The following is a 23293-nucleotide window of genomic DNA, read 5'->3' as shown; positions in this document are numbered from 1 at the left end:
ATGCATTGAAATCCGGATTTTTGGTCTATTGGCTGTTTTAGAAAAACATGTTAACCACCAACTGACTCAATTAGTGAAATCCCAAAATATTCTGCATCTATCCCAATCCGGTTTTAGACCAGGTTTTTCTACCGAGTCGACACTCTTGGGAGTTATGGAAACCATCCATCAGCGATTGGACAAGGGTGAGACAGTGGCACTCATCTTGTTACATTTGAGTGCCGCGTACGACACCGTATCACATGAGACCCTTATTTAAATTTTACATTCCAAGGGAATTGGGGGAACCGCTTTGAAGTGGCTGGTGAGTTTTCCAATTAATCGTACGTTTGAGGTATTTTAATCAGCGGCTAACTCCAGACCTCATGTTTCCCCGTATGGAGTTCCCCAGGGTTCCATTTTGAGCCCTCTACTTTTCAACATTTACATCAGTCCTCTTGGAGCCATAGCAGAAGAAGCTGGGCTTACAACACATTCTTATGCAGACGCCAGTCAGCTTATCTTTCCTTTATCTACAAATGACACTTCTAAGGTGTCTTCTCTCCAAATAGGCTTACAAAACATTGCTGGATGGATGCACTCAAATAAATTGAAACTGAATGGAGGAAAAACGGAACTCCTCATTCTTGGTGGCAAAGATCTTTGGGGCCCGCATCACTGGCCACACCAAATGGGTCCCCTTCCCCAGCCTTCGCAACCTGGGCATTATTATAGACGACCAACTGTCTATGCGACAACAAGCGGTCAAGGTTGCCCGAATGTGCTTTGTCATTCTGAAATGGATAAAAAAGATTCTATGGTTGCTGCCTCCTATGGCACAAAAGACGGTGGTCCAAGCCCCGATTGTGTCAAGATTAGATTACGGGAATGTTGTTTATATCTAGGGGCCAACAAGGATGTCATCCGTAGGCTGCAAGTGGTTGAAAACTCAGCAGCCAGACTACTATATCAGCTTCCTCAAATGGCCTCCATCACCAAGACCTTTCGGGACTTACACTGGCTAAAGATTGAAAATCGATCCAAATTCAAAGTACTCTGCTATTAGCACAGAATCAACGCCGGGATGGCGCCTCGTTATCTTAGTACCTTAGTTCACCAATACATTCCCATTCGTCTTCTCCGTTCTTCCAAGCAAGCCAAATTTGTGACCACTAGGTTCAAACTGGCTCGTATGGGTGGTCGATCTTTTGCCCAACTGGCCCCCGTTCTATGGAACTCACTACCACTCTCACTCCGTCTTCAGTATAACTGTCAAATTTCGAAAAGGTATCAATACATGGTTATTTAATCACTAAGCTCTAATTGCTGCTCTTTCTCTTAATCTGTGTCCATAGGTGCCAGGAAACCTCTAGGTAGCTGTTGCGTCATATAACTTTCAATATAATAATATGATAATAATCCTTTATCTGCATGTGTAGTTATAAAAAATATGGGTGTGTATTTTTATTTATCTTTTTTAACTTACCTTGGATCGTTGAAATTCTTTGCAAAGCTATGAAAGGGAAACCCTTCCAGCCCTGCCCAGACATCTTCCTGTAGCAAATGAGCAGATAGTGATACTGACTGGTCAGAGTTGAAAGAAGAGGTGAAGAAGTGTAGCACTGGAAGTACACAGACCCACAGGATCGCTCGCTCGTCGATGCACCGCTGGCACAGGTTCATCAACCACTGCTTCATGCTGCAGGGGGTGATAAACATCACTGCTGAGTGACCTGACAGAGCAGGACATTTGGATACATCATGTTAGGACAACTCATTATTAGCATTTACACATCACTTTTTTGGCATCCTTGCAAATACATGCATCTGGAAGAGCAGAATGCCAAACCTTCACAAGATTGTTCATTTTGTTAATAAAATGCAATTAAGGAATGTTTTCAGGTAAAGGTCATAAAAGGTATAAGATATTGACCTGAAACTACAGTTATCCAGCATTGGCATATTTCACAGATTTACATGCTTGAATCATTTCCTGTTAGTCTGGGAGTCCAGTGAATTAAAAATTAAAAAAATAGCAGTACCAAGTAATAGAATACCCCTACGCAAACAATAGTTCATATTAGACGGACATTAATCTTAATACAAACGGTCCAAACTTCAGTCAGTGAGGTGAATGCTGCATTGTGCTCCTGATCCACTTATGCAACCACAGGTCAGCATTCAAAGTTTGTAAGATGTATGAATGTAAGATGCAGATTAAAAGTAAACCCCAAGAAAAGGGTAGGACCAAGTGCTGCATGTGAGTTTATGAAATATCCCAAGAATGAAAAACTGTTAAAAGGAATGCAAGGATTATGTTAGTAGTGCTGTAGATTCCCATGCTTTTCATACTCCTGCCATCTAGTGTTGGGTCTGGATGTTTGCAAGTTGCTTTTCTTTAAAGAAGTATTTTGAGTCAAGAGAGAAGGGGGCTACTCCTCTTGGTAATAGTGCACTTGGGCATCGACTCCATTGTTAGATTGTTTTACCGCAAGAGTGTGAGAATGGAGTGAGCTATCCGTGCATATGAAAATATAGATTAGAACTCCAACAACCATAGATGTCCTAGGAGGAGGGTGGGCGCATGTGAATCTACAGCACTACATGCCAAGGATTTTTGCTTACAGGATAAGTAACAATCCGTTCGAGGCATGTGTACCTGTAGATACATATGCTTTGCATAGACATGATTGCAGTGCCCCCCCAAAAAGCAGTGGTTAACCAGTGGATGTTGCAGTTCTTTGTGAAAAAGAGTATATAGCACCGCCTGTCGTACATTAGCTTGTTGGTGTGCTAAAACATCCACACAATAGTGATTAGTAAATGTGTGTGCTGTAGACTATGTAGCTGCTTTACAAATGTCACCTATGGCCCAAGAAAGCCATAAATGGCCCTATTTTACAGGTAGTGTGCGCTCCAGTGGGTAAAGACAGTACTTTTGACTTTGAGATCACATCTGTGGATGCATTTAATGATCCATCAGGGAATGCCAGATTCTTGAAATGTGCTTCCCTTAGTGAGGGGGAGCAAACACAACAAAGATTTGTTTTGTTGTGCAAAAATCTTTTGTCCTAGAGCTTTTAATACATTAATGCTCTTTTAACTTTTAGTGTATGAAAAGCCCTTTCTGCCATAGAATCTGGTTGAGGAAAGAAAACTGGTAGCTCAACTGATTGGTCAATGTGGAAAGGGGATACAACCTTTGAAAGGAATTTTGGGCTGGTAAGAATAATCACCCTGTCCCTCTGAAGCTGTAAGAATGGTTCTTCTAAAGTTAGTGCCTAGGCTCACTAACACGCCTTGGTGAGGTGACAGCAATTAAAAAAGCCACCTTCCAAAAAATAAATTGGAGGGGGCAATTGTGTAATAGTTCAAAAGGTGTGGTAGAACAATATTGAGATTCCATGCAGGTGCAGCTGGGACCCTTGGTGGTGCTGCCGCAAGATATAAACGTATGGAAGTGTACACAAGGCCTGAGCCCTGTAAATGCGAGAGGTAACAAATAATGTTTTGTATAGATGCATAGAGTGGATCATTTTTTGGTTATTAAGGTAAATAACACATTTTCTCCACTTTGCTGCATAGAAATATCTAGAGGTAGGTTTACATGCTTCCTTAAGAATGGTCATGCATTCTGCTGGCTGATTTAGATATCCGAATTCTAGGACTTCATGAGCCAAGTTGCCAGGTTCAGCTCCTTTGGATTCGCGTGTGATTTCGTCATGGTTCTGAGTGAAAAGGTGTGGGTTGAGGTGAAGCTTCTCGCGTGAGCTACAAGAATGAGAGTGATAGGCATCTACCCGAGCATCCGAACCAGAAATGGAAGAAGAGGGAGAGGCTGTAAAGCATATGCAAATATTCCTCCTCAATTTATCAATAGGGTATTGCCTTTGGATAGTGGGTGTGGGTACCTGGTGGTGAAGTTTGGGCATTTTGTGTTCTCTGCTGTCACAAAGCGGTCCATCAGCGGAAAACCCCATTTGTGGAAGTATGGGGGTGGAGTTCCCACTCGTGGGCTTATTGCTGTGTTCTGCTGAAGAGGCCAGCAAAGTTCCACATATGGGTTTTGTGATATATCGCCCAACACCAAATGGTCTGACAGCTGAAGAGAGTGTGATCCACCCGTTTTGCATATCGCACATGGCTGTCATATTGTTCATCCTTGCTAGAACAACCTTGCATAGAGGGAGGGGGGGGGTCTAAAACTACTTTCAACGCTAGGTGAACAGCTTAAAGCTCTAGGTAGTTGATGTGGAGAATATGGTGTTTGGTGTTCCAGAGACCCTGAACTGCTATATCTTGCAGGTGAGCACCCACCCTACCACGGCTGTATCTGCTGTTAGCAAAACCTGTGCAACAGGGTCGATGAATGGCCGCCCTTTTAAAAGGTTTAATGTGTTCCACCACTGCAGAGAGTGAGGAGTGCAGTTTCTACCAACACTAGATTGTCCAGTCGACCCTGTGACTGAGTCACCTGTCATGCTAAACATTCCTGTACAGGACACATGTTTAGTCTTGCATGAGGCAGTACCGCAATGCATGATGCCATCATTGAAGCAAGATGCATGAACATTTTGACTGTTAAGTATTGATTGGCTTGAAATTGTAATAGCAGTGTTTGAAAACTTTGAATCCTGGCTGAATTTGGATAGACTAAAACTCTTGAGTGTTGGGGATAGCTCTTAAATATGGTTGCAGCTGTGAGTGTCGAAGATAGGATTTTTGAGTATTGATAGTGAATCCCAGCTGATGCAGAAGATTTATAGTAATTTGAGTGTGTTGATGATATAGAAGGTGTGTATTAGCTTTGATAATCCAGTTGTTCAGATATGGGAAGACATGAATGTTTCGTATTTGTAAATGTGCTACTACCACTACTTAGCATTTGCTGAAGAGACTGGGTGCAATAGTGACTCTGAATGGAAGGCCTTTAAATTGATAATGCTTTCCGGTTATAACAAATCTAAGATATTTTCAATGTGCTGGGTGAAAGGGGATGTGAAAGTAAGCATCCTTTAAGGCTAATGCTGACAAGGAAGCACTTGAAGTGTGACTATATGGAAATGTTCAGACAGTATATAGTCGATTTAGAGGACTTAGATCTAAAATAGGCTATAGAGAGCCATCCTTTTTTGGAATTAGGAAGTACAGTGTTTAAAGCCCTGCCCCTTGATGATGTATTGGAACCAGGTCTATAGCTCCTTTGAGTAACAGAGCTTGCACTTCCTGTTTGAGCAGTTGTTGGTGTTCCAGAGAGAGCCTGTGGGTGCAAGTTGGAATATTGGGAGGTCTGCTGATGATTTCCAGGCAATAAGCATGTTGGATAATGTCCAACACCCGCTGTAGTCGACCCCCGACAGGTGTAGTATGATCGGGGGAATAATAAGTGAGTCACTGCTTGCTGCCCGATGGGGCTTTATGGGTTGATGTACCTTTGCCTCGACCTTTGGAGTTGTTACCCCTGTAATTGTCTCTGAAATATCCTTTAGGTGGAGAGGACTGAGTTTGTGGGATGTAAGAAATGTGAAGGAATCTGTGGAAGTGGTTTTGGAACTTGCTCTAGAAGTAGAGCGATGAAAGGAGATCTATTATTAGATGTAGTTCCCATTCGTGAATCTGTTGTGTCTGTCGACTTAACAGATCTGCTACCTGATTGTGAACTCCTGGAAGGTGCTCTGCTAACAGATATATGTTTTGTGGAATGGCCCATCTCCAAATGTCCTGTGCAAGCTGGGACAGCTGTAGAGAGTGTGTCCCCCCGTTTTTGTATGTAGTACATGGCTGTCATGTTGTCCGTCCGGATTAGGACAGCTTTGTCTTGTACTTGTACTTGGAAGGTTTTGAGCGCTAAGAATATTGCTAGCAGCTCTAGGTGGTTGATATGGAACGATCTTTGTTGAATGGTCCATTGCACTTGAGTTGTATGATGTAGGAGATGGGCTCCCCATCCTGAGAGATGCGTCTGCTGTAAGTACTATTTGTGGAACAGGTTCGAGGAACAGCTGCCCTTTTGTCAAGTTTTCGGTGTTCCACCACTGCAGAGAGTGATGTGTATGGCTGTCCACCAACACGAGGTCTGTTAGTTGTCCTTGAGCCGGATTCCACTGTTGTGCTAGACATTCCTGTAACGGACGCATTTGCAGTCTTGCATATGGCACAATAAAGATGCAAGACGCCATCATGCCTATTAGTCTCATTAACACTCTGGCTAGGAGAGTGTTGATGTTGAAACATTGTGACTAAAGCTTGAATGCTCTGTATCCTTGCTGGACTGGGATACGCTAGAGCTGTAGATGTGTTTATTGTAGCCCCTAAATATTGATATACAAGAGAGGGCTGTAGGTGCGACTTTGTGTAGTTGATTGTGAACCCTAAGTCGTGCAATGTTTGAAATGTCTGAGGTGTGTGTTGGACACACTGAGTGAATGACTTGGCTTTTATGAGCCAATCGTCTAGATATGGGAATACATTTATCTGTTGTCTTCCGAGATGTGCGGTTACTACTGTTATGCGGTACAAAAGGAGGTGGTGATGGACGGAGCATCTGAATCAATCAAACACTCACACCCAGTCAAAAGATCTGGGTTTAATCCATCACCGTTCTTTAGCCCACTCTGCCACCCCAGTTCAGACATGGCTATATGCAAATCAGTCTGACCCTGTGCCTCATGGGAACAGTCCAGCCCGAACTGCCAAGCAATGTCTTCCCTGGACCGGAAACAAGCTTCCGAGGACCGGTTTCTGGCATTCCAGCCGTCTTCATCCCGGCTTGCTTGAATCCAGTGGCAAAGTGAGCAAGGGACTCACGTCTGAGCATACCCTGCCACACTTATGGCGGCCAAAAGCGGTACAAAAGGAGGTGGTGATGAACGGAGCATCTGAATCAATCAAACACTCACACCCAGTCAAAAGATCTGGGTTTAATCCATCACCGTTCTTTAGCCCACTCTGCCACCCCAGATCAGACATGGCTATATGTAAATAAGTCTGACCCTGTGCCTCATGGGAACAGTCCAGCCCGAACTGCCAAGCCATGTCTTCCCTGGACCGGAAACAAGCTTCCATGAGGCACAGGGTCAGACTGATTTGCATATAGCCATGTCTGAACTGGGGTGGCATAGTGGGCTAAAGAACGGTGATGGATTAAACCCAGATCTTTTGACTGGGTGTGAGTGTTTGATTGATTCAGATGCTCCGTCCATCACCACCCCCTTTTGTACCACATCTTTTACCTGACGCATCTTCAAGTTTGGCCCAGAACCCTTTTGTTTAATAGGAACCAAAGATGTTTGTGTGGGCAGATGAGGGATTTGAGTACTAACGGCACCTTGACCCGGCAGAATTTCATGTGCCAGCAAATCTGACTCTTAGTCAGAGTTCGAATCTTTAAACGAGAAGGCTCGTTCCTCTTCAGCAGCTGAAACTTCCTTATATTCTTCTTCTGGTTTGATATAACCAAAGATATCTGGCGCGTGTGTTAGATCACACGTCTATGCATCTCTTAGTGTTATGTCCGACCGTCCCGCAAAGTCTTCATGGATCGAAATAACCAACAGGCCTCACAATAGTGTTTTTTTGTGCCCCGGCGATAAGCACAGATTGCAGACCTTGTGAAGGTCGGTCTGCAGGTACTTGGAATGGCACCAAGAACAGAATCGAAATGGAGTTTGTTTAATCAGCAGAGTATCATCGATAGAGTTAAATAGGTGTAAGGCAGTCTGGATGGGGGAGGCCCGAAAGCCGCGAGCGTAGTGTTCCGACACGACAAATGAGAGACTTCTGAATTTCGATATACAAGGTATGGAAAATTCTTTTGAAACAATACCGATGAGTGAAGTGAATTACCCACCAAGAGGATTGGGAAAAAGGTCTGAAACCGGAGTGCTGTAATACACGTCCGAACACGATGGAGGAAAGAAAACAATTTAACAATGGAGCTGATGCCCATGTGCACTCTTATCAAGAGGATGAGTTATCCTACCTCGTGACTCTAAAGGCTTGTTCGAAGAAAAATAACTTTCAAACATCGGGACCCAACTTTAGATGGCAGGAGTACGCAAAGTATGTGTATCTACAGCCACACAGATCTTGAACCTTTATTTCTTTTACATCATTGGACCTTTCAGAGATTTACACACACCCGGAATAGAAAGTAAAACTTGTATTAGAAAATCCAAGGTAGGTGTTGAAGAAAGATCATCTTAAATAAACAAACTGCAAAGATAAGGCTGCCCTGAAACTACTTGACCTGCTATTGACGTCTAGGCGATTCTTTCTTGTGGCAGTTAAGGAAATGCCAGCCAGAGATACAGTTACATAAAGGCCACTGTGGAAGATACATTCCACATGCAGTGGACCATGGCTGTTCCACTGAGAGGACGTCCGGCTATCGCATGACAGACCGTGATGCAGGCAGAGGTCAATTAGCAAATTTCTTATTTCAAAAGAGGGCACCCTCTGCAAGGGTGACCAAAGGAGACTATGAAATGGGTTGAACATCTTAAGTTCTTGGTTCGGTCAAGATAGTGCTTCAATCAATCAATCAATCAATCATGCCATTTGTATAGCGCACTACTTACCCGGGAGGGTCTCAAGGCGCTTGGGGGGAGGGGTATGCTACTGCTCGAACAGCCAGGTCTTGAGTTGTTTCCTGAAGGCGAGATGGTCCTGGGTCAGCCGAAGGTGGATGGGGAGGGAGTTCCAAGTCTTGGCAGCCAGGTAAGAGAAGGATCTTCCTCCAGCGGTGGCTCTTCGGATGCGTGGTACGGCTGCGAGGGCGAGGCTGGTGGACCGTAGCTGGCGGGTGGGCGTGTAGAAGGTCAGGTGGTCGTTGAGGTACTTGGGGCCCAGGTCGTGGAGAGACTTGTGTGCGTGGGTGAGGAGCCGGAACGTGATCCTCTTGTCGACGGGGAGCCAGTGCAGGTTCCTCAGGTGGCTGGAGATGTGGCTGCGTCGGGGGACATCCAGGATGAGTCGGGCGGAGGCGTTCTGGATGCGCTGGAGTCTTTTCTGTAGCTTGGCTGTGGTTCCGGCGTAGAGGGCATTTCCGTAGTCCAGTCGGCTGGTGACGAGTGCCTGGGTGACAGTCTTCCTGGTCTCGGTCGGGATCCAGCGGAAGATCTTGCGAAGCATACGCAGGGTCTTGAAGCACGATGAGGAGACGGCGTTGACTTGTCTGGTCATCGAGAGGGAGGGGTCCAGGATGAAGCCCAGGTTGCGTGCGTGGTCAGTTGGCTTGGGTGCGGTGCCCAGGGCTGGGGGCCACCAGGAGTCGTCCCAGGCGGAGGGCGAAGATCCCAGGATGAGGACTTCCGTCTTGTCCGAGTTCAGTTTCAGGCGGCTGTCCTTCATCCACTCGGCGACGTCTTTCATCCCTTCGTGTAGGCAGGTTCTGGCGGTGTCGGGGTCTCTGGTGAGGGAGAGGATCAGCTGGGTGTCGTCGGCGTAAGAGATGATGTTGAGGTTGTGCTGGCGTGCGATGGCTGTGAGAGGTTTCATGTAGATGTTGAAGAGGGTGGGGCTGAGTGAAGATCCTTGCGGGACGCCGCAGATGACTTCGGTGGCCTCGGAGGGAAACGGGGGGAGGCGGACTCTGTGTTCTTCCGGCGAGGAACGAGATGATCCACTCCAGTGCCTTCTCTTGGATACCGATGTTGCTGAGGCGCTGGACTAGGGAGCGGTGGCAGACCGTGTCGAACGCAGCGGAGAGGTCCAGGAGGATGAGGGACACTGTTTCCCCCTTGTCGAGCAGGGTCCGGATGTCGTCGGTGGCTGCGATGAGGGCGATCTCGGTGCTGTGGTTGGCTCTGAAGCCGGACTGCGAGGGGTCAAGGGATCCGTTCGTCTCGAGGAAGGCGGTCAGCTGTCTGTTGACTATCTTCTCGATGACTTTAGCAGGAAAAGGGAGGAGCGAGATGGGGCGGAAGTTTTTGAGATCGGTGGGGTCCGCTGTAGGTTTCTTCAGGAGGGCGCTGATCTCGGCGTGCTTCCAGCTCTCCGGGAAGGTGGCGGTGTTGAAGTAGGCGTTGATGATGTTCCGGAGTTGGGGTGCGATGGTGGAGTCGGCCTTGTTGAAGACGTGGTGTGGGCAGGGGTCGGTCAGTGATCCGGAGTGGATGGTGTTCATCGTGCGGGCTGTGTCTTCGGTGGTCACCGTGGTCCAGGTGCGAAGGGTGGCGGTGGGGGGGCGTTGGTTCGACGGTTGGGTGCGTGGGTGGGGCGCCGAAGCGGTTGTGGATGTCGGCGATCTTGCGGTGGAAGAACGAGGCGAGGGAGTCGCAGAGGTCTTGTGACGGAGTGATGTCGTTGGTGCCGGTGCTGGGGTTGGAGAACTCCTTGACGATAGTGAAGAGCTCTTTGCTGTCGTGGGCGTTGTTGTCCAGTCGTTCCTTCAGGGATTTCTTCTTGGTGGTGCGGATGAGCTGGTGGTGCTTGCGGGTAGCGTGTTTGAGGGCGGTCATGTTGTCGGTGGTCCGGTCGAGGAGCCAGGCTTTCTCGAGGGTGCGGCAGGTCTTCTTGGAGTCCTTGAGGTCGTCGGTGAACCAGGATGCCTTCTTGCTTCTGGGTCTGCTGGGAGGGTTCTTTAGTGGCGCGAGGTCGTCGGCGGAGGCGGTCAGCCACTGTGTGAAGTTGCGGGCTGCTTCGTTGGGGTCCGTTGTGTTGGCGGGTGGGCTCTGGCTTGAGAGAAGGTTAGACGTCTAGCAAGTTAACGGTCCAAACACGGCAGTTGAAGAATTCGGGAAGAAGGTATGCAAAATGCATGTTAAAATGAAAGTGTGAACAAATCCTATGTGTGATATTAGAACTTGGGCAAAGCATAACCTTACCCTGGTGAAAGTGAATGAACTTTTGATAATGAATTCTTGGATACCTTCTGCTCAAATTGAGGGCAAAAGGGATAGTTGAGTCATTTGCCAGGATCTGAACTTCATTTTAGCCCTGTGAATAGCCAAAAGGAGGGTTCCCAGGTGTATCAGTACTGTGCTCTCCTCACATGGGCTGGTGGACATCCATCAGGGGTAGGTGGATAGTGGAAGGACCTAGACAACTCCCACATCAATTCCCTCTCTGCATTGTGAAAAACATTTGGATGAAGTAGATGTAGTGTTCTGGTGACTTTTGGCTAGGTTCACACCATACATACACCTACAGAAAAATCATGAAATGGTTGAGCTGTGGAGTTTTATCAAATTGAATTGGAGACCTTACTTTTGCAGGTGGAAGAATTATTAAATTAAGTCTTTGAAACATAGAATTATTTTAATTTAGCCTTGTGGGTTCTTGAAAGTGCACATGCATGGATAAGCACTCTTCAGCATTTAAGAAAACTGCTCAGATAGGACATTTCTCAATGTTCAGGAGAAATTCTATCAAACAGAGTGACTCTGGATTATGATACGTTTGCTTTGAGAGAAGGGATGAATGCCTATTGAGGGGTATTAGTGTCTTACACATCAGACCCAGGATGTCCATGTACCATTATGGCCTAAGATGCACTCTGTTACAATGAGTGTGCATGGCTTTTACTTGATCATGTGTGTCACCCAGAGAATCAGGAGAAAGACGAGACTCCCAATTAAACATTCTAGGCAATTTGTTCCCTGAAAGAGTTTCAAGTGAGTGGGGCTGCAAGAATCTGCTTACAAAGAACAAGTATTTTGGGTCACTTTCGTGACAGGTGTAGAAGTCTTCAAAAATCAAGGATTTGCAGTAATTAAAGATGGTCTGACTCCCCTCTACTCTTTTAATCAGCTCAAGGAATCTCTCCATTCATTATTGCTCCTGGCAGAAGTTCTGCTGACAAGGTGATGTCGAAGGGCAATCGCCCAGCTCCATAGTGTCTGAGCTCCATCGAAAAGAATGGAGGATCTTGTCCCCTCCACTTATTTATTTATGTAGCACATGTGTGTTGTAATTGTCTACTTTCACCAATAAAGGAGACCGCCTGAAGCCTTGAAGTCCGAAAAGAAATGCCTTGGGGCCTTGAAGGAATGTTCTCAATACCAGCATGTCCATGTGTAAAAATACCCCTGGCTAGCCAAGTTTTGCAAATGCTTTATTGATCCATCCATCCCTGTTTGGGACAGTGCTGAGGATAAAGTTCAGTGTATATCTCTAGAATGAGATGCACGTTGAGAGTTTATGCACTTGTTGCATCAACTGCAGTGCAGATGAAGACTACGTTGTCTTAAGTTCTTGTGGTCCAGTTCCAATGGATGCCTAAATGCGTCCTGAACAGGACACACATGCAGACAACAAAGCTGCATTATTGGAATACCAAAGGCCATGAGCCATAGGAAGGGCATGTTGAAGGCAGCACACACAAGTCTAAGGTTGGCAAAGTCTTCTGTCACAGCTGGTTTTTAGATGGAGTCATCAGAAGAGTAAGCTCTGACTCGAGTGCTATCGAGGACTGCTTCATGAAACTGCAATGAAGTGTATAGACCCACAGTTTACTTTAAGTGTAAATCCTAATCCATGGACTAGTGACAGGCAGGCAGGAGTGGAAGCATGGGCCAGCCATGCAACTTCTTGAAAAGCTAGTAAGAGTCCTATCATTTTCAGTAGGGTGTCTTTTTGACACTGAAAGTAGTTCCAGACAGACAAGTGAGCAGCTGTTTTTTTTTTTAGCAAATTCTTGGAACAGACAACTGTAAGAAAGAAATGTTTTGTGGTCTCTACGTCGAGTAACACCGGTTTATGGCTTCAAGAAATACAAGCAATGGAAAGTGTTACTTACACTTTAACCCCTTCTGCGCTCTTGACAAGGTCAGCTCGTCATGGGCGTAACCTGCGCTACGCGGATGACGAGCTGACCTTGTCACGTAACGAGGGATTTTGAAAATCGCAGCGCGCACCGGGAAAACCGCTAGCGCGCATGCGGTTAAGCATCTGTTCGTGGCATGTAGTGCTGTAGATTCACATGCTGTGCATACTCCTGCCATCTAGTGTTGGGCCCGAAAGTGTGCACGTTATTTTTATTCAAAGAATTCTTCTCCAGTCCCAAGGTAGTGTGACTCCACCTTTTGCTTGTAATTCACATGACCATTAGCTCCATTGTTAGATTGTTTTTTGCACTGTTGGTGAGGATGGAACTGGAGCAAAGCGATATAGGAGAGAGAAAGAAAGATGACCATGCAAAAGAAGTAAGAAGGAATGATAACTGCAACAACCAGAGGCCTTTGGGGAGGAGGATGGGCGTATGTGAATCTATAGCACTACATGCCACAAACAGATACTTTTAGGTAATGTAAAATGTTCTGTTGGGAGGCATGTGTGGTTGGAGATACACATGCTATGCATAGACAGTAAAGCAGTCCCTCTGATAAGCAGCAAAAAGCCTGTGGGTGTTGCAGAAAATTGAAAAAGGGTATGGAGGACAGCCTGACCATCCATGGTTTGTTGGCGAGTCATTACGTCTACACAATAATGTATAGTGAGTGTGTGGTGTAGACCAAGTAGCTGCTTTGCAAATGTCAGCTACGGGGATGTTTCCCAGGAAGGCCACAGAGGCCCCTTTCTTTTTAGAACAGTGGGCTCTCGGAGGAACAGGCAAAGCCCTTCTAACTTTTGAGTAACATGTTTGGATACATTTAACCATTCATCTGGCTATGCCTGATTTTTTATAAAACCTTCCCCTTATGCTGTTCAGAAAAAGCAACAAAAAGTTGTTGAGTCTTTCGAAAGAGTTTTGTCCTATCCACATAGTACATTAATATTCGTTTAACATCTAAGGTATGAAGAGCTCTTTCTGCAACTGAGTCACGTAGAGGATAGAAAATTGGGAGTTCTATAGATTGGATACAGTGGAAAGGAGAAACCACCTTAGGAAGAAATTAAAGGTTAGTGGGATTGAAAAACCTATCCTTATGAACCTGAAAGAAGGGCTCTTCACATCTTAGTGAGGTGATAGCCAAGGAAAATACCTTCCAAGAGAGAAACTGAAGGCGGTACGATTGGAGGAGCTAAAATGGGGGACCAATGAATCATGTGAAGTTAATGTTGAGATTCCACACTGGGGCCGGTAGACTTGAGTCCCTCCATAAAAGCTTCAATTACAAGAATCCTAATGAAGGAAACATGTTGCCTATTTTGCAGATAAGCAGCCACAGCAGCCAAGTGTAGCCGAAATGAGGTGAAGGCTACTCCACAGGTATGTAGATGTAGTAGGTAACAATGTTTTGGACGGGAGCTGCTAAAGGGTCAATGTGGTTTAAAAAGCAGTAGGAGACAAACCTTTTCCATTTGACAGCATACCAGGCATAAGTAGTGAGCCTGCGTGCTTCTTTACAGTAAATTCACACAGCTCCTTGAGGATGAGTGGGTTTGAGCATTCCCTTAACATGAGCAGCAGGTACTACATGGAATTGTGGGCAGAAGAAAGTCTCAAAGAGGAAGTCCTCTTTAATGGGGCCTGTGTGCATTTCCACCTTATGGTATGATGCAGCCCTACATAGGCTCTTGGGGGTGGAGGTAGTGTCGCCTGCAGGGAAGGACAGGGTAGAGGTCCGCATTCATATCCTCTGGGTGATACACAGAGTAGGACTCCCATGTGTCTCTTTGTTGGGGCATGTCATATGGTTCCCATCCACCTTGTTCGCCCAGGTCAGAAATGGGTCAGGTAAAGAAGCAGGTAGGGATGGTGACGCTGAAGGTCTGCGTGGTGTGGTAGAGGGAGCAGGCAATAGAGACTCAGGAAGTGGACTGGTGGCCTTGTTTTTCTTCTCCTGCTGCTTGCGTGGTGATGGGCTTCCTCCTAACTAAGCTGCCTCTTTAAAGGCCTGACACCGGAGGCTTTGTGATAATGTAGGCCTGTCAGGGGAAGTGCATGGGAGAGGGTGTGTGAATGACAATAAGCCTCAGGAGTGCGTCAAGATTGTCCATGACTTTTTGGAGGACTAATTCCATGGGCCTGACATTGGATTTTCTGAGCAACGAATGCTTCAGCGCTGGCGCCGATTTGGGTTTCAACACTGATGGTTTGGGAACAGATGGTTGGGTTGATGCTGAGCCGAGAGGGGGTGGCGCTGAATGGGTTGGCTTGATAATCTTATTTGGTGCCACCAAGAATGAAGGATCCAAAGTGGTCGGTCAGTGCTCACCATGGTACGAAGTAAGTGGCAGCCCAGAAGCCTGTCTGTGTGGCCCAGAGCGTCTGAACACCCCCGAGTGGTGTTGAGGGGGGGGGGAAGAGAAGCAGGAACTGTACTCACAACCTGTTGAGCAGGTGTGAGGTCTTCCATTTTTAGGTCAGAGCCAGAGCTCCTCATCAGTGGCATCCCGAGGTCCTGGGTGCCGAAGAGGTCTGGGTGTCTTTGCCGGTTCTGTGCATTATCTAGAGTGGGCGGGTGTCTTTTTCAACCAAACGATAAGCAGGTGTCACAGGAATCCTTATCATGCTCGGGAGAGAGGCAAAGATTACAGACCTGGTGGAGGTTAGCCCTGGGGTATTTCGCACAACACAGAGGGCAGTAACGTAAGGGTGTCTGTGCAATCGACAGGCTAGGCATGGTGAAAGCGAAGCAAGCAGAAGAGAGAAAGACTCTTAACAGCAAGGCACAATCCGGGGTCAAAGTCGACCGAAGGTCCACCCTGGACTAAACGGCTGGCATCGACCTGATATGAGAGAAGGGGAATGTGATAAAAGACAATACCGACAGAGAGAGAGGAAACATGGAGAATGAAAGCAGCACCATAACAGTATCGATACCGAGCATGTGAACATACTTTCGAATCCAGACGGCGGAAAGAAAACAATGTGCATGCCAAGAAAATAAAGTTTGAAAAATAAAATGTTCCACGACATCAATTGGCACTAACGGATCTCATTCAATATGAGAAACCATTCCAAAAAACAATGCAGAAACGCAGCAGTGTTTAAGGATTTATATGCAGTGTAAAAAAAATGGACTGCTGCCTATACCCAGCAATGCATGATGGGAAAGGGGCATCTTCTAGGCTTCCTAGAGTAGGGTCATTTTTTTACTCTCAGACCTCATGCTTTTATTTTGTAATATTTTTGAAAGGTTGGTGATTTCAGTCCTGTAACTTTGTTTTATGGATTTCTCTTAACTGGTGTTAAAAAGAAACAGAAAATGTTGCCTCAAATAGAAACATTTCGTACCCTACAGTCATTCCAAAACTGAATAAAATATACATAAAAAGCAACTTTTGAGATCCTACACATGCGCAGATGTATTTCAAAAAGAAAATAATGTGATAGAAAACACCAAGTTTATTGGGTGAGATTTTCTGTGCTATGCTATATCTAATTTTCAAATGAATTGGTTACTAACAGATAAAGTAGGATAGATAAAATAGCATCAGGCATGACGGCACAGGAAATAAGCAAGGTATCTTCAGAACTGGTAACTTTCAAAAATACACATGCTTGAATAATTCTGCATCATACAGCTGTGAGTTCAACAACATCCATTAACCTTGACTGAAATACCTGGAAACAGTTTTAAAGCATTTACAGATTCACCTCACTGAAAATGATCAAAACTTCCATCTATAAAATGAAAGTAGATGGCAATCCACACCCACAGGCATTGTAGTTTGAATTTCAGCAGTACAAGTGGGAAAGCATGCACACAGTGTGTGTTTCTGGACATGGAATAGAGATGGTTGCATGTGAATTTATGACTGATACTAATCCAGGAGAAGAACAAGTTATTTACCTTTTTCAGTAGATATCTCACCTTAGAGTATCCCCAGGGGCCAAGGTATACCTGGAAAATTTTGTAGCTCATTTCAACCCCAGAAGTGCCGTAGTGGAGCCCCATACACGCACCAGCCCAGTGCGTCTAAGTCATTTTCTTGTCTTTTTACCTTTCAACGCTCTTAGATGTATTAACCGCATGCGCGCTAGCGGTTTTCCCGCTGTGCGCGGCGGTTTTTAAAAAGCCGCGTTACATGACGAGCTCAGCTCGTCATGAGCGTACGAGCGTCGTAACTCATGACGAGCTGAGCTCGTCATGAGCGCGGAAGGGGTTAACAACTGGTGGTTAGAGGGTGCAAAGTACAAACCCGGGTCCTTTTTAGATGTTAAAAAGAGACCGCTACACAGAATGAGAAATCTGCAGTTATATAGAGTCTCCATCAGAAGAACAAGTTACATACCTATGATAAAGCTCTGCCTGGTGGATACTCTATCTAACCGCTGATTTCTCACTGACCTCCCACCTCTCCGTTCTGGTGTGTGGTCTCTTACAGAAAGTAACTTTTGCTTCTGATGGATACTCCTAACTGCAGATTACTCGCCTTAGAAAACATACCAAAGTAGTACTTCCCCAAGTGGAAGGCCTGTGGAGTGGACACAGACCAAAACGTTTTGCATAAAGGAGCAGTCAGAGTGTCCTTCCCGGCAAACCTGGCTATTTAGGAATTAGTGCTTCATGAACGTACACACTGCTTTCCATGTCCCAGCCTACAGGCATCCCACATGCCAATGCAGTGGTAGCGGCCTAAGCCCTGGTGGAATGGGCTCTGAGACCTTCCAGAGGATGCTTCTTGGCCAGATCGCAGCAGATCTTAAGGTAGAGAATTTATCCACCTAGACACAGTGCTATTCTGAACAGCCTTCCACTTCTTTGCTCTAGAGTACACCACAGAAAGTTCATTGTGCACTTGATGATCCTTGGTACCCTCTTTATAAAAGCTAGAGCACTTTTGGGGTCCAAGAGAAGGAGCCTTCTCCTCTTTTTTTTTTTTTACAACAAATTATATTTGGTTATTTTGCGATACGTAGGGGTCACAGCCTCGCCAAGACACGGAAAGCGAAAAGATAGTTTGCTCCAACAAACATATTTCTGACTTATAACAACACCCACTAAACATGCAGGTGTATGAATATGCTACTTACCAGTATGCATCTGTTCTTGGCATGTAGGGCTGATGACTATCTATAGCATAGATCGCCGCCTAGTGTTGGGCCCGGATGATTGCACATTGTTGTCCTGGAAGAGTCTTCGAAGTATCACGAGATAGGTGGCTCCTCCCCTGGACTACAGTGCGCATGGGCATCGACTCCATCCCCAGATTGTTTTTAGCCATTGTGGCGAAGATGGAGTGTAACAGTGAAAGCGATGGCCATGCTAAGAGTAAGTGTAAATTCTGCAGCCGCTACAGGCCCCCGGGGAGGAGGGCGGGCGATATGAATGTCAGCAGCCCTACATGCCAAGAACAGATGCATACTGGTAAGTAGCATATTCAGTTCGAGGCATGTGGGCTGCTGAATTCATATCTATAGCATAGAATATATAGCAGTCCCTCCATTAGCGGCATCCGCCTGTGCCAGCTGCAGACGTTTGAAAAAGTGTTTTTAGAACAGCCTGCCCTACAGCTGCTTGGAGTGCACATCTACACAGTAGTGTTTCGTAAATGTGTGTGGGGTAGACCATGTGGCTGCTCTACAAATGTCTTCTAAAGGGATATTTCCAAGGAAAGCCATGGAGGCCCCTAACTTGCGGGTGGAGTGGGCTCTTGGGGGGATCGTTAAAGTGCGCTTAGCCTTTTGATAGCAAATTTGAATACACTTAACACCTTCAATGCTAAGGCAATTCCCACTGGGTGCTGGACTTATGGTTTTCCCATTGTTCATGACAAGGTCAGCTAGTCATTAGCACACGTCCAGTGTACTGCATGACGAGCTGACCTTGTCATGAGCATCCAAGGGGTTAACGATCCACCTGGCTATACCTGCTTTGGAAATGGGGTTGCCTTTGTGTTGTGCGCAAAAGGCAACAAAGAGTTGTTTCGTCTTCCTAAAATCTTTGGTCCTATCAATGTAGTACATCAAAGCCCTTTTGACGTCAAGAGTGTGGAGCATTCTTTCTGCCACTGTCTCAGGATTTTGGAAGAACACAGGCAGTTCAATAGTCTGATTGACATGGAACTGTGAAACCACCTTTGGAAGAAATTTAGGGTTAGTGCGCAGCACCACCCGGTTGGAGTGAATTTGTATGAATGGCTCTTGTACAGTGAGCGCCTGGAGCTCACTAACACGTCGCAGTGACGTAATGGCTATCAGGAAAGCCACTTTCCATGTCAAGAACTGAATCTCGCATGAATGTAGAGGCTCAAAAGGTGGACCCATCAGTCGGGTGAGGACCACATTAAGATTCCATTCAGGAGCAGGTGGGGTCCTGGGAGGAATGACTCGTTTGAGCCCCTCTACAAAAGCTTTAATGGCAGGCACTCTGAAAAGGGAGATATGCTGCCTGTTTGAGATAAGCCGCTATGGCAGATAAATGTATTCGAATGGAAGCATATGCCAGATTGCATTTGTAAAGGTGTAACAGATAACAAATGATGTTGTGCGTGGGCGCGTCAAGCGGGTCAATATCGTGGTCTACGCAATAAATGACAAACCGCTTCCATTTTGCTGAGTAGCATGCTCTGGTGGTGGGCTTTCTTGCCTCCCGTATGATATCCATGCAGTCAGGAGGCAAGTTGAGGTAGCCAAACTCTAAGACCTCAGGAGCCAGATCGCCAGGTTGAGCTGTTGCGGATCTGGGTGCTGAATGTCGCCATGGCTCTGCGTCAAAAGTGTGGGTGTGAGGTGCAGCCTTTGATGCGGTACCACGGAAAGTTCTAGAAACGTGGTGTACCATGGTTGGCGTGCCCACGTTGGAGCAACCAGGATGAGCGTCATCGAGTGTTGCTTTAGCTTTCGTGCCACCAGCGGTATTAGAGGTGCTGGGGGAAAAGCGTACACAAATCTGCCTGACCAGTTCATCCATATCGCATTGCACTGCGACTGTGGGTGCGGGAACCTGGCGGCAAAGCTTTGGCATTTGGCGTTTTCCCTTGTGGCGAACAGGTCTATCTCTGGATGACCCCACCGCTGGAGGTACGGGTGGAGTACTGATGGGTGTATCTCCCACTCGTGCATTTGGTGGCTGTACCTGCTGAGCAGATCCGCCATCTGATTGTCTTTGCCTGGGAGGTGTTCCGCCATGAGGAAGATGTTCCTCTGAATGGCCCACTTCCACATGCTCTGAGCCAGATGAGACAACTGTGGAGAGTGTGTACCTCCTTGCTTATGAATGTAGTACATGGCTGTCATGTTGTCCGTCCGGATCAACACGACTTTGTTGCACAGATGTACCTTGAATGCCTTCATTGCCATGAAGATTGCCATCAGCTCTAGGTGGTTGATGTGCATCTTCTTTTGCTGCGTTGTCCATAGTCCTTGCACTGTGTAGTGGAGTACATGAGCTCCCCAACCCTGGAGAGAAGCGTCCGTCGTTAGGATGATCTGTGGAACAGGCTCCTGGAACGGTCGGCCCTTGCAAAGGTTGTGTGGATTCCACCAATGCAGAGAGTTGTATGCACGACCGGTCACCAACACTAGGTCCTTTAATTGTCCGTGAGCCCGATTCCACTGATGTGCCAAGCACTCTTGAAGCGGACGCATATGTAGTCTCGCGTGCGGGACTATGAAGATGCAGGAGGCCATCATGCCTATCAACTGCATGAACACTCGTGCTGGAAGCGAGTGTTGCGGTCTGAATTTCTGTATTAGCAATTGAATGCTGGTGATCCTCACAGAATTTGGCTGCGCTGTGGCCGCCAGAGTATCTATCGTCGCACCCAGATACTGCCGCACATGGGCTGGCTGAAGGTGTGACTTTGGATAATTCAGTTAGAATCCCAGATCGTGAAGAAGGTGAATGGTGTTGGACATGTTGGCAGCGCACTGCTGGGCCGACTTTGCTTGGACAAGCCAGTCGTCTAGTTAAGGGTAGACGTGAACGTTTTGTCTCCTGAGGTGCGCAGCCACTGTTGCCAGGCACTTTGTGAACACCCTGGGCGCTGTGGTCACTCCGAAAGGGAGGACCTTGAATTGGTAATGCTGATTCTGAATGGTGAATCTGAGGTATTTTCTGTGTGACGGATGTAGTGGAATGTGAAAATATGCATCTTTTAGATCTAATGTTGCGAGGAAATCCCCTTGATTGAGCAACGGAAGAACCTGCTGCAGCGTGAGCATATGAAATTGTTCTGAGAGAATGTACTGGTTTAGGGGCCTGAGGTCCAGTATGGGTCGGAGGGACTCGTCTTTCTTTGGGATCAAGAAGTACAGGGAGTACACTCCCGAGCCTCTTTGTTCCACTGGTACGAGCTCGATTGCCCCTTTTTGCAGCATGACAAGCACCTCTTGCTGCAATAAGTGCAAATGCTCTGGACATAGGACGGTGTTTTGGGGGAATGTTGGGTGGAGTGGACGTTAACTCCAGACAATAACCGTACTGGATAAGCTTTCTGACCCACCTGTCTGTGGTGATGGATTTCCAGACTGGCAGGAACTGTTGGAGTCTCCCCCCGACAGGTGTTGGATGGTCGGGGGGCAGTGACAAGGCGTCACTGTTTGTTGGCGGTGGAGGATCGGGAGTTGTTGTTTCCACGACCTCTGCCCTTGGCGCTGTTTCCGCGATAGCCACCTCTACTCTGTTTGTTGTATGAGGTTTGTGCACCACTTTTAGTGTACTGTGTTTGCTGGGACAGCTGGCCTCTGGAAACACCTCTATTGCCTGAGCGACGAAAAGTACTACTCCTGAACTGCTGGGACTGGAGAGCCCCCATAGACTTTGCAGTCTCGGTGTCTTTTTTGATTTTTTCCAGGGGGGTGTCCACCCCAGGTCCAAATAAGTGATCAGGGTTTACAGGCTGATTTAGGATGGTGGTTTGTATCTCCGGCTTGAACCCGGAGATTCTGAGCCAGGCCTGACGCCGCAACATTACACTTGTGTTAATGGCCCTGGCCGCGGTGTCCGCTGCGTCCAGTGCACACGTAATAGAAGCATTTGAGATGAGTTTCCCTTCTTGAATGAGCATCTCTGCTGCCTCCTTATATTCATCTGGCAAGTGTTGTAACAGGGTTTCAAGTGTATCATAATGTGCCCTGTCATATCTGGCAAAGAGTGCCTGCGTGTTAGAAATGCTCCAGATATTGACCGCTTGAGCCGCCACCCTCTTCCCTGATGCTTCTAGCACCTTAGATTCCTTGTCAGGGGGAGGAGCATCACCAGTAGTTTGTGAGTTTGCCCTCTTCCGGGCATTAGAAACAACTAGAGAGTCCAACGGCAACTGGTCCTTGATGTAGGTAGGGTCGCCAGGTGCCGGCTTGTACTTTTTTCAATTCTGGGGTTTATAACCCTGGCACGTGTGGGTTCTTTAAAAATGTCTGCAGCATGTTTTAAGACACCCTTCAGCATTGGCAGAGTCTTTACGGTCTTTTCAGAGGTGGAAAAGGTGTCAAACAGAAAGTCCACTTCAATAGGGTCAGCATGGAGCTGGACGTCATGATTCTTGGCTGCCCTCTCAAGAAGCGCATTAAATGCCGCAGAATCCTCAGTAGGGGAGGTCTTGACAGTATACACTTGAGTGTCCGGGGCAGTTTGTGGATCCCCTGGGTCCGCAGCATCTGCCCATGTGTCATGCTGATCTTCAGGATCAGTGTCAGCAGGGTAGTTGTATTCATCATAGTCCCCTTCCCCAGCCTCCACATCCGAGTAATTGGGCGAGATTGGAGCAGTGTCCTGAGCACGTGGATTAATCAGTTTAACAAGAACTGGTGTATCCGTGGAATCCTTTTTCTTCTTTAAAGGAATTGTGTAGGACTCCATAGGCTGTGCTGGCGATATTTTTCGCTTGTAAATGGAAAGTTTACCGGTGTTGGCGTCGATAAATTGTTCCGACTGCTCCTCCAGTAGTGGTTGTCGATGCTGTGTGCCTACAACTGCAGGGGTAGGCTTCGGCCCCGTGGACACCTTCGTGGACGCCTCGACGACCTTCCTGGGCGCGAACGCCTTCGGCGCCACTTTCGGCGGCAGCGTGAACAGAATCGGCGCCGTCCACTTTAGCGGTTTGGCGGCAGGCTTCGGCGTGGAAGTATCCTTCGGATCGACCGCGGAAGCCTTGTCCTTAATGCGCTTCAACGAGTCCGACACCTGCTTCGTGAAGGATGCCGACTGTTTAGTCGACTCAACAGGTGCTCTCGAGTCACTACCCTGTGCGGACTCAAGGGTAGTAGTACTTTTGGCCTAGTCCGGCCGACGTGCAGGATCGACAGCTTTTGTAGCTCCGAGTCCCTTGTCTGTGTCGACGGCCCTCGGCGGCCTTGACAAGCGCTTTCGGTGCCCCAGTCTTCGGCTCGACGCCCTTGAGCGACTTCACCGGTTCGACAACCTTCTTTGGCTTCGTCTGCACCGACAGGTCTGAAGACGTGGAGCCGACCATAGGCCTCATTGTCGTCTCCTACGTTGTCGACGACGTCTTCTGTATCGAGCATCTCGACGTCTGCGTC

General features: G+C 47.0%; 1 protein-coding gene across 2 annotated transcripts in view; it reads right to left on the bottom strand.

Annotated features, from left to right (window-relative positions):
* RNF213 (ring finger protein 213) overlaps positions 1-23293 on the bottom strand; it is a 2973532-nt gene that overhangs the window by 2420488 nt on the left and 529751 nt on the right. For both annotated transcript variants that reach the window (XM_078654076.1, XM_078654077.1), the window contains exon 9: positions 1466-1678. In XM_078654076.1, the coding sequence (XP_078510202.1) occupies positions 1466-1678 (213 nt within the window). The remainder of the gene's footprint in view (positions 1-1465; positions 1679-23293) is intronic.

This window comes from Lissotriton helveticus, chromosome 7, assembly GCF_964261635.1.
Source record: "Lissotriton helveticus chromosome 7, aLisHel1.1, whole genome shotgun sequence".
In the NCBI taxonomy this organism is placed as follows: Eukaryota; Metazoa; Chordata; class Amphibia; order Caudata; family Salamandridae; genus Lissotriton; species Lissotriton helveticus.
The sequence above is the reverse complement of the archived record's forward strand: the minus strand, read 5'-3'. Positions and strand labels throughout refer to the sequence as shown.